General features: G+C 42.7%; 1 protein-coding gene across 3 annotated transcripts in view; it reads left to right on the top strand.

The window, feature by feature from the left end:
* Nucleotides 1-12,161, top strand: part of RASGRP3 (RAS guanyl releasing protein 3) — a 288,487-nt gene that overhangs the window by 124,357 nt on the left and 151,969 nt on the right. For 2 of the 3 annotated variants that reach the window (XM_040350806.1, XM_040350805.1), the window contains exons 2-3: nt 2,977-3,142; nt 3,367-3,496. In XM_040350806.1, the coding sequence (XP_040206740.1) occupies nt 3,059-3,142; nt 3,367-3,496 (214 nt within the window). In that variant the 5' untranslated portion in view covers nt 2,977-3,058. The remainder of the gene's footprint in view (nt 1-2,976; nt 3,143-3,366; nt 3,497-12,161) is intronic. The other variant, XM_040350807.1, reaches the window with a different exon arrangement.

The following is a 12,161-nucleotide window of genomic DNA, read 5'->3' as shown; positions in this document are numbered from 1 at the left end:
CTGAACCTACTTGGTCCTTGTCCAAGAGGTCGTCCAATTCCCCTGAGGAAAGGACCTCCTCTTCTGAGGGTCCGCGCTCGGGCGACGGAGATCTATTCCGCTTACTGCCCCGCATAGCTGCGGCTATCATTTTACCCATGCTTTTCTGCATCTCTTTTAAAGAGGTGAGTAATACCTCCTCCGTGACCATCTTAGGGTTGGACTGACCCGCGTCAGCTCCAGCCCCAGATCCCGATGGCCCCAAGGCTCCCTGTGGGGAAAGCAGCGGCATAGCATTGTCCGAGACCTCAGACTCTCTGGGGGAATCCCCACCTCTTGTACCCTTGTTTTTTGATGCCATGGTACAATACCGAGGTACACCTGCTACTTATTGGTACCTGGGACTTATAAATAGTTAAATGCCCAAACACCTGTTTGGGGGATAAAAAATGCTTCCTCTCCCCTAGATGACACTTTTTTTTTTTTTTTTTTCAAAAAAAAAATCTTTTTTTTTTTTTTTTTTTTTTTCAAATCTAGGAAAGAAAAAACATTCTGTCCCCCTGAGTAGTATTGCAAGAAAAACTATGAGATGGAAAAGAAACAGCCTATTCCTAGGCTTGAAAACAGTCTTTCTGAAGACTGCAATATTCTTTCTGGCCACTGTGTGTCCTCGGCGCCCCGTGCTTGCCGTTCTGGTCTTTCCTCCTCAGTTCCAAAGTATTGAATGAGCTATATGGAACAAACAAGGAAGGGCCGCCCCTTCCTTAAGCCACTGACCCGCCCTTCCCCCCCAGCAATCTCAAACAGGAAATGCCCCTCCCGACAGGGGGGGGGTGGGGTTGGGAGGAAGGGACCTCTCTGCTCCAGCAAACTGCAGCCTGCAACCATGAGGAGGTCAGCGTTTTGCCTGCTTTGCAGGCCGTGAGGAGGAAGACTGAATGGAGCATCGCCTGGAGGCTTGCAGGTAAGCACAGCTCTCTGACACACACATATACTTTTATATCACACAGGCCCCACTCAATGCTTTTCCAACACTACAAGGGAGGTCACATCTTATGGGGAATAATACATATAGAGCCATCCTATCTTTATGATATGTGACTAGTTTGCCAGATGCAGTGCATAACTTTAGGCATGTCCCCTGTGACCCCCCAGAAAAAACCTGCTAAGAACCAAGTTCCGCAAGTTTTCCCCTCACTTACCTGCTCCATGCCGCAGGACTTTGCCAAGCAAGAGGCCCAATCTTCCCCCATCTCGGTGGGGATGTCTAGACCTTCAGGCCCTGGGTTCCTATGAAGGATCCACTGTCCTGGGCCCATATAGCACTCTGGCAACAGAAACATTAGGCACCCAAAGGTTTCTAAGTTCTGGGCCCAGGGTCCAGCTCTCTAAAAAGAAAGGCATTATGGGCTATACCCCAAGGGTTTGGGGTCCGGTTACTGACCACTTTAGCGCTGAGGCTTTTTTGGACAGAACCGGTTAGCTCACCTAATCCCAAGGATGTGGAGGCAAGCTAAACCATGACTAACACCTAAGACACTGGCGGAAAAACTGAGGTACTCCTCCTATGGGAGGGGGTTATATAGGGAGGGGCATTTCCTGTTTGAGATTGCCAGTGTCTACACCTGAAGGTACTCCATATAACCCATATAGTAATGAATGCCGCTCTGTGTCCCGTGATGTACGATAAAGAAAGAAACAACATCAATATGTACAGATAAACATATATATAAATAGTGACTTGACATTTACACACCTCTGTCACACTGTGCAATCAGGCAGGTGACAAAATCATTTCCATTTTCAGCAGTGCTGCTTCCAAGTTTAGAACTGCAACTTCCAATGTTACATCTCTGTCACATTTCTGCCTCCGGGCTCCTCTAAAAAAAAAATTGTAGTTTTATCTAGCCATATTTGTTACCTTGATCTACTGTCCAGTTTTCTTACTATTTCACTTTAACTTAATTACAACATTTCATGCCTTATGAAAAGTAAAATGTATGAAGCCACCTAACAGTCAGTTCACCAGTAATACTTGTTTGAATTGTTTATTTCAAGGGCCCCTGTTACCTTGCCCTCTCAGGCATGAAAGCAACAGGGTCTGTTTAACCCCTGTCACTGCAGAATATCCTGTTCTTTATGGTAGACCATATGACCTCCACCAATGATGCAGGGCTTGGGCCTGGGGGACCAGTTGCTAGGCCCAAGACCTGTTACATGATAGAGAGGGTGTTCCCCATCCTCCCTCCAAAATTCTGATACCAGCCTCATGGGGTATTTTGAGATGGCAGAAGAAGCATTAGGAAATAAGGTAGTTGGAGTTGGGCTTCAAACAGAGTTTCTTCTAAATGAGCATGGCAACAGAGCCTTTTAACAAAAGATTTTCATATTTTATCTGACAACAACAATTGAGTACTGTCTATTATACTGTTTTTATTTGCACTAAGGGACACACCCCAAAAGCTTGTCCTGAAAATATGGTCGTTCATACAAATAAAAAAAGTATCACTGAGGCCTCGTACACATGACCGATAAACTCGACGGGCGAAACACATCGTTTTGTTTGTCGAGTTTATTGTGAAGCCGTCGAGAAACTCGACAAGCCAATTTTCTCCATTCCCGTCAAGGAAATAGAGAACATGCTCTCTTTTTGGCTCGTCGAGTTTCTCGACAGTTTCCTCGACGAAAGTGTACACACGACCGGTTTCCTCGGCAAAAAAATATCTCCCAGCAAGTTTCTTGCTGGTTTTTGCCGAGGAACTCGGTCGTGTGTACGAGGCCTGACAGTCTTCAATTGTTCTTGTTGCAAGTGCACTAATACAGCTACAATCACCTCAAGCATGTTTTATCGAAGCCTTGCAAACCTCCTGAATTTCCTGATATTTATAATTTCTTGTGTAGAGTGGCAGTCTGCTTTCAAAGTTGATCATGTGTAATTTGTATACCTACATTTAGATACTGTACACAATAAAGTTTTTCTTTTTTTCGTATTGACAGGTTTTCCAAGCGGGATTAAAAAAGGTGCAAATTAGGTACAGCACACCTGAAAAATGGTTTACTTGAGAACAATGAATTATTGATGACTTGGTCAACATGGGATCCACTACATACCGAAAGGCAGCTACACTGGATGAACTTTTGTATACATGCATTGATATGTTTGGTATGTTTGATTAAATGCTATCTATGATCACTTTGATTATACACTGTTCTTGAAATACATTGTTTCAATAAGGTGACAGGGTCATTTGTATAGTCTGAATTTGAACCTAAGATGCAAGTGCAGCCACCTTTATTGTTTTGGGCAGTTTGGAAGGGCTAAAAACTCAGGTTTTCTTAGCTGTCTGTGTCCTTCTTAGGGAGCTTTTTTTCTCATTTCCTATCCAGGAAACATGGCAGGAAGTGAGAAGAATATCCCTACTTTTGACAGATGTTCCCACGGACAGATATGTCCTCAATTCCTGTGAAAGTGTCAGCTGTCATCTTTCCAACTTTCACAATGACTACAAAGACACAAGTAAGTAAAGGTGAATTTCCCCTTTCCAGCCATAAAAATTGTCGGAGACTCAAACCCTTTCCAGTCCCTCAAGCCTCGTACACACGACCGAGAAACTCGACGGGCGAAACACATCATTTTGCTCGTTGAGTTCCTTATTAGGCTGTCGAGGATCTCGGCGAGCCAAATTTCCCCATTCCCGTCGAGGAAAAAGAAGACATGCTCTCTTTTTGGCTCGACGAGATCCTCGACAGTTTCCTCGTCAAAAAGTGTACACACGAACGGTTTCCTCGGCAAAAAAAAAAAAAAAAACAGCAAGTTTCTTGCTGGTTTTTGCCAAGAAACTCGGTCGTGTGTACGAGGCTTCAAAGACTAAAAGGAAAAGGTTTTGGCTTTAGGCCTATTGAGATTAATATAAAGTTTATCACATTCTGCATTATTATTGTAAGGGATTCTGTTTGGGTACTTTTTTAGGCTTCATGCACACTGTGCTCCTTTGGAGGCCTTTTTTTCCTTACAGGAGAAAAACAGATTAAAAAATACAGTAAACGCCACGTTTTTCACAAGTGTTTATGATTGTTAGCCTGCATTTATGAACGTTCCTACTTTTAGCATTAATGCATTCTAAAGGGCAGAATAAATTAGCTTTCTGGCAAATAAAATGCATTAACGTGCGAACACCCATAAACACGTATTTATACGCGTTTATGCGAGTTTGCATGTTTGTTCTGCCAAAATGTTCCTCTCTGAACGTGTGCGTGATGGGTTTTTAAGTTTGATTCTAAACACTCCCGTCTGTAAACACCTATGTGTGCATGAACACTTATGCCACGTACACACGATCGGTTCATCCGATGAAAATTGATTTTTTCATCAGATATCCGATGAAGCTGACTTTCATCAGTCTTGCCTACACACCATTAGTTAAAAATCCGATCGTGTCCAATGCGGTGTCGTAAAACACAACGACGTGCAGAGAAAAATGAAGTTCAATGCTTCGACTTGATTCTGAGCATGCATGGATTTTTGACCGATGGATTTCCCCACAGACGATTGTTTTGTTCTATCGTTTTTTTAACCATCAGAAAATTTTAAAACAGGTTCTATTTGTTTTCACCGATGGGAAAAAAAACGATGGGGCCCACACATGATCGGTTCGTCTGATGAAAACGGTCCATCGGACCGTTTTCATCAGACAAACCGATCGTGTGTACAGGGCATTAGGCTAACACGGAGAGGCAATTAGAGACAGAAAAAGTCCAAAACTTTAAACATCTGTAAAACAGGCCTTATAGTGAACAACATAAGGCAACATTTGGCGTTCTAAATGTGGAAAATCCTGCTGTTCTACTAGATAACGCTGGACTTTGGGCCTGTTTCACATAATTGAACCCAACTTTTTTTTATTAATTTATTATTAAAAAAAAATTTAAGCGTAAATACTTTTCTCAGATTTTATTGCTGTCCTTAATACTGTTAGGAAGATCTTACTTCACTTTCTGTCCCTGTGACAGCAGGTCAAGCAGTGAACAGAGAGAGATTGTCTCCAGGGCAGGAAGACACAGACAGTAAAAATAACCTAACCAAGCTTCCAAACCTTCCCCATTTTATTTAAAAACGTGTTTTACTGCAGCCTGTGTCCTAATTGGAGAGATTTCCCATCACTTTCTGTCCAGACAGGAAATATGACCGCAATAAAAGCCTGGAAGATGCAAGGAGCGTATAAGTGCCACAACAAAGGTATAGGGGTCCGAGTATATATTTTTAACACAGAAATTCAAGGAAAACAAAGATATCAATCAAGTCAGCCTATGCATATGCAGTTAGAGGTTGAATTGTAAGTTTAGCTGGAACCCTAGTGGTGAAAAAGGGTCAAATCAACTCTGGAATAAATGGTATCCTCTAACAGTATTGCTGCTGGTTTTCAATATAGCGCTCTGCCATATAAGTTGCTTTAAACATGCTTTTGGATTAAAAGAACACATACAGTGTATTATATATATATATATATATATATATATATATATATATATATATATATATATATATATAGTACAGACCAAAAGTTTGGACACACCTTCTCAATCAAAGAGTTTTCTTTATTTTCATGACTGTGAAAATGTTAGATTCACACTGAAGGCATCAAAACTATGAATTAACACATGTGGAATTATACATAACAAAAAAGTGTGAAACAACTGAAAATATATTTCATATTCTAGGTTCTTCAAAGTAGCCACCTTTTGCAGCAGACACATCTCTAGAACTGTTAAGAGGAGACTGTGTGAATCAGGCCTTCATGGTAGAATATCTGCTAGGAAACCACTGCTAAAGAAAGGCAACAAGCAGAAGAGATTTGTTTGGGCTAAAGAACACAAGGAATGGACATTAGACCAGTGGAAATCTGCGCTTTGGTCTGATGAGTCCAAACTTGAGATCTTTGGTTCCAACCCCCGTGTCTTTGTGTGATGCAGAAAAGGTGAACATGCCTGGTTCCCACCGTGAAGCATGGAGGAGGAGGTGTGATGGTGTGGGGGTGCTTTGCTGGTGACACTGTTGGGGATTTAAGCAAAATTTAGGGCATACTGAACCAGCATGGCTACCACAGCATCTTACAGCGGCCTGCTATTCCATCCGGTTTGCGTTTGGTTGGACCATCATTTATTTTTCAACAGGACAATGACCCCAAACACACCTCCAGGCTGTGTAAGGGCTATTTGACCAAGAAGGAGAGTGATGGGGTGCTGCGCCAGGTGACTACCTCTTGAAGCTCATCAAGAGAATGCCAAGAGTGTGCCAAGCAGTAATCAAAGCAAAACGTGGCTACTTTGAAGAACCTAGAATATGAAATATATTTTATTTATTTTTATATTTAGTTTTGATGCCTTCAGTGTGAATCTACAATTTTCATAGTCATGAAAATAAAGAAAACTCTTTGAATGAGAAGGTGTGTCCAAACTTTTGGTCTGTACTATATATATATATATATATATATATATATATATATATATATATATATATATATATATATACACACACAGTATATTAGTAATACTGTGCTAGTCCAAGAATTCGATTTTATTGTAATATTCCAAAGTGAATATAAAGGAGAGGAGAGGAGTATAGCAGCAGGCAGTATTTGCAGGGGGGCAGTTTGGAGGGTATAATAGTGGGAAATATGTGCAGGGGAAGAGTTTAATGGGTGGACTTTTTTAAAGTAGTTTTTATTGGAAACCTAAAAGATGCTTTGTGCTGATGTGTTAAAGAAAGCTGATTGATGAGATTTTTATTCGTTGTGTACATACAATTTTATTTAGCATTTTCTTGGTAAGTCTATATTATTCTCAAAGTACCTCATCCTTTCTAAACCCTTTTTAGCATAAATAACATGTAGATATTTATAAATATATAGAAATTATTGGGACCATAACCTCCAATTGCTGCAGTGGTGCAGCACAAAGGTGTGCCTTATGTAAAAAGTGATAATGACCTCTTGCGCTACTCAAAAGCCTATATAATAAGTGGCTGAGTGCTGATGTAACAATGCCTAATCGTTCAAACGTGTGCAAACAATGTGTTCAGAGACAATTGCAAAGATCTATTACAAAAATGAGTAGTGCTTAATGAAGTCCACCTCAAATTGCTCTGTACTGTGTACAAGATGAATCCAAACCAGAAATAGTACAATCTTTTTTCTTCTATAGGACAAAGTTCTGTACAAGCCCAACACTTTCTCCTCTTCCCAGATGGAAGTCACTTAGGTGCAGGTAGACCTTTGCCCACAGCAGGGAGAGCCCTAAAACTTATGTACTTGTTAAATATGTATACAAAAACTCAGGTGTTTCACTGATGAAGATCGGGCTGGAGAGGAGGCTTCTCTTGTCCAACACCCCAGGTAGTGGTAACAGGAGATGTGAGGTCACAGAGTGACAAAAGGGGCCAATGTAGCGGGCAGAAGCAGCTGTTTGTTGCAGGATACAGATGACTGTGGATCACCAGACACTGACCACGGAACATGGTAACACTCTGTTTAGCAGACAAGATGCAAGCCAAAAGGTCATCAACAGCCAGGCAGCAAGAGGCAAATTCAGGGTACAAGCCAGGATCAGTTTACAACTGGGCAGCAAGGTAAAGGAGCATAAGGCAGCAACGGAGTCAGGGTACGAACTGAGGTCACAACAGGTAGCCAGGAATCCAAAGAAAGGTCAGAGGCAAACCAGGTTGTGTACAGGAAGGCAAATATAGCAGGTAGGGGCACGGGTAAAGAAGGAACTAGATGAAGACCAGTCAGGAATATGTTCACGTCACAATCCAGCTTACATAGGCCATTTGGTGCCCATGCCAGTGTCGAGCTTGGCTGTGTCCAAAAGCCTTCTTGTACTGATACATACTGGGCTTTTCTAAGGGCCCTTTTACACCAGTGGACCGTATGTCCGCTTTTTCATCCATCCGTTTATGGATGAAAAAGGGACATACATGCATCCCTATGAGATAGCAGGAGTCAGTGGATGAACATCTGCGTCCACAATCCTCCGATTCTGCAGACGGAGGAAAATCCTATTTTTCCATCCGTCTGCAGAGCGGATCGGGTGATAGGGGAGATCTCCCATAGGGGAGAGCGGAGATCTGACAGGGTGGTCCCTGCACAGTGTGCAGGGACCGCCCAGTCGTCTGTCGGCTCAGCGGGAATCAACAGAGCGATCCCCGCTGAGCAAGCGGGTGTTAATGGTATGGATCCTCATGGGATCCATACATGGGAAAGGGTCCTTACTGACACATTTTGTAATCAGCTTGTTGTTGTTTCTGCATTGTTGTGTGTAAAATCAGTTTTTGTTTTTGGTATCTGTGATTCATTTGCAAATCCAGTGTTTCCATTGCGTAGTATACCTAGAATGGTCTTAAGCTAATTTTGAAATTACAAGGCTTGGCGGTTATGTTCCTTAAGTTCTTAAAATAACCAGATGGGGCTTAGTCATGGATTTACTTCCATGACTAAGTCCTGTGGGTGGGCAAAACATGTCAGGGGGATGTGGCCTGGGTGGAGTTAGTCCTTATGACATGTTTGGTTTGTATGGTGTGCGATGGCTGAGATTTGTATCTATTTGTTCTGCAAAAAATAAGGGAGTTGCTATTACTGATTTGTTTTTATAAGTATGTGTTTTAAGGCTGTCATCCTGGCTTCTAGGAAGTCTGTTTTTTCTGAATTACAATCTTGCATATCAGTTTGAGGCCACGGACATATAAGATAGTAAATCCATAATTCAAATGACAAGTTAGGAGCCTGCATATTTAAAAGCAAGCCAGCAATGGAGCTCCCAGATTTGCAACCTTCCCATGTTCCTTTAGGTGTCTTTCTCAATTTTTTTAGTTCAAGTTAGAATGTCACTTTAAATGTGGGTGCTAATGATACAGAATATGTTTCAGTTTACCTTTTAGCAGATAAGGACTGCAGTTCTCGTTTTCATAACTATAAGAAATGTAAGCACATCAGTGTCAGAGGCCATTTCGGCCGATAAGGCCCTTTACTGTGATGCCTCTTAATGAGCACTGCATGCAATACATCGTCTCCCTATACTCACAGTCTAATATTATTTTTAGAATTATTTCTTCCTTTTTTGGAACTGCAATTTCTGTATGACTGCGGGTGCTACTAAAAAAAGAAACAAAAAACTGCATCTTTACCATTGCTAGGATATCCTCATAAATATTTGTTTTTAGTCCAGCTGGATTAGACAGTGAAACTATAATTTCTGAGGTTTTATTCCTTCAGACTGTCAGCTGCTCTGACAATTTCTGTTTCTGGTCATGAATTTTGATCTAAGAAGTATTTGGAATAGACCGAGTCCTAAGAAGCTGAATCAAATTCTTATGTTACATTATTCAATATATTTCAGGGCACTCTGTTCTGTAAATTGCTCTTAATTGCCTGTTGACTGGTTGTTCTGTAGCTGTACTTCTTTTAATCTGCTGTTGTATGCTGTCAACATAAACCCATCTTTGTCCCCACCAGAGTGGCGGGTTCTGTGTACAGGTTGTGCAAAAACATCACTCATAGACTTTGCATCTTTGAGAGAATCCCTCACCATCAACTAGAAACCCAGTATACGGGAGTCCCCCATACAGCATGTCCCCCATAACCCTGTACTCACTCTCCTGTATGTCTTCATTCTGCTTAGTCGTCTGTTCCTGCTCTGCCACAGCTTGCTACTTTGCTCCTAAAGTTCCAAATCCCATAGTTGCCAACATTGCAAGAACAAAAAATCCGGGACACTTTTTTGCATGTAGGCGGAGCCTTGCTATAATTAGGGGAACGGGGCATTGGTTTGTAGGCGTGTCACACCGTAGTAGAAAAACGCAGCGAAAAATGGGCGTGATTTACTTGGGTAGTGGGCATGGCTCAAAGAGGGTGTGGTTAGAGTCTGAGATGAATGCAGGATTGAGGGTGAATAAGAAGAAGTGGAGAAATAAAGGAAGAAAGATAAAGAAAAAGAAAGAGGGAGGGAAGGAGAGCGAAGGAAGGATGGAGGGACAGCAGGCCCAGATCCTACACCACAATAGAAATGTGTGTATTCCAGAGTTTAACAATCAGCAGATAAAGATACTCCAACCACTTGGTGTTAGCGCTTCAATCATCCTGGCACCATGGTTGGTATGGTGTCAGGATGATTGAAGCGCATTATTTCTATTATTACATTGTAATATAGAATGAAATTATTCAACTCACCATAATGCCGAATCAGTGTGAGCCCAGAGTGTGTCATCTGCCACCAGATGCCATCAGGTGTCCCCAGCAGAGTGCTTCCTTACATCAGGTGCCCCCAGCGGAGTCCCCCCTTACATCAGGTGCCCCCAGCGGAGTCCCTCCTTACATCAGGCGTACCCAGCGGAGTCCCCCCTTAAATCAGGCGTACCCAGCGGAGTCCCTCCTTACATCAGGAGTACCCACCAGAGTCCCCCTTACATCAGGCGTACCCACCCTAGTTCCCCCTTACATCAGGCGTACCCAGCGGAGTCCCCCCTTACATCAGGCGTACCCAGTGGAGTCCCCCCTTACTTTAGGCGTACCCAACGGAGTCCCTCCTTACATCAAGCGTAATCAGCGGAGTCCCTCCTTACATCAGGCGTACCCAGCGGAGTCCCTCCTTACATCAGGTCTCCCCCCATTGGAGCCCCCCTTAACCAGGTGTCCCCGCATTGGAGCCCCCCTTAGTCAGGTGTCCCCCCCATTGGAGCCCCCCCAGGTGTCCCCCGATTGGAACTGTCCTTGCATCATTATAGCGATGTCTCCTGTCTCGGCCGCAGCTTAATTTCTATAGAAGCCAAAACACGGGTGTCTAGTTCAATAGAAAATAAAGCTGCTGCGGCGCCGCCCACCATGCCCCTTTTCATAACAGACGGACCTGCAGCAGGGCGACGCCACAGCAGCTTTATTTTCTATTGTACTAGATCCGTGTTTTGGTCTTCTTAAAAATGGTGGTGACATTGTCTCCGCCGGCCGTGGACCTCTAGCGGCGGCATTGTCTCCGCCGGTCGTGGACCTCTAGCGGTGGCGGTCCGCGGCGGCGAAAAAAAAAGGTTTTCCTGGGACTTTTCCCGGGACAAAATAAATCCGGGAAAAGGGTGTGAATCCCAGGAATGTCCCAGGCAATCCGGGACAGTTTGCAACTATGAAATCCACAGTCCCCTGCTACCATTTAGGCCTTGTACACACGATAGGTTAACCAGAGGACAACGGTCTGAAGGACCGTTGTCTTAGGTTAACCTATGAAGCTGACGATCGTGTCAGAACGTGGTGACTTAAAACACAACGACGTGCTGAAAAAAAAACGAAGTTCAATGCTTCCAAGCATGCGTCGACTTAATTCTGAGCATGCGCAGGTTTTTTACTCATGGTCGTGCCTACTAACGATCGGTTTTGACCTATTGGTTAGGAATCCATCGGTTAATTTTAAAGCAAGTTCTCATTTTTTTAACCTAAGGTTAAATAACCTATGGGGTCTACACACGATCGGTTTGGACTGATGAAAACGGTCCTTCAGACCGTTGTCCTCTGGTTAACCTATCGTGTGTACGAGGCCTAATGCCGCGTACACACCATCACTTTATGTGATGAAAAAAAATGAAGTTTTTAAAAACGTCACTTTAATTGACCGTGTGTGGGGGAAAACGTCGTTTTAGGTCTTGTAAAAAACGACCAAAAATTGAAGCATGCTTAAATTTTATGTGTCGTTTTTCAAAAGTGCACTTTTTACTTCACAGAAATTGACCGTGTGTAGCAAAAAACGTTGTTTTCTAAGACGTTTTTTCATCCACGCATGCCCAGAAGCTACTTATGAAGCAAGCTTCAATGGAAAAACGTGGTGGAACGTAACCTCACTTTGCAAGACCATTGTGAGAAAAACGATGGTGTGTAGGCAACTTCGTCTTTGAAAATTGAAGTTTCAAAAACGTCATTTTTTACTTCACAGAAAGTGTCGTTTTTTTTCATCACATAAAGTGATGGTGTGTACGCGGCATAACAGATTCTTAACAGCTGCTTTACTCATTGCCACTAGCATTCCCTTTGGAAAGGGTGCATATGCTGTCAGAGAAGCACATATGTAACGTAATCATTCTAGCTTTTGAAGCAAGCATTTAAATATGTAAAACATTAAACATATTTAAAAAAGCATCTCAATGCCATGCC

This window comes from Rana temporaria, chromosome 4 (assembly GCF_905171775.1).
Source record: "Rana temporaria chromosome 4, aRanTem1.1, whole genome shotgun sequence".
NCBI classification, from domain to species: Eukaryota; Metazoa; Chordata; class Amphibia; order Anura; family Ranidae; genus Rana; species Rana temporaria.
Note: the sequence above shows the minus strand (reverse complement) of the source record. Positions and strands in the feature narration are given on the sequence as shown.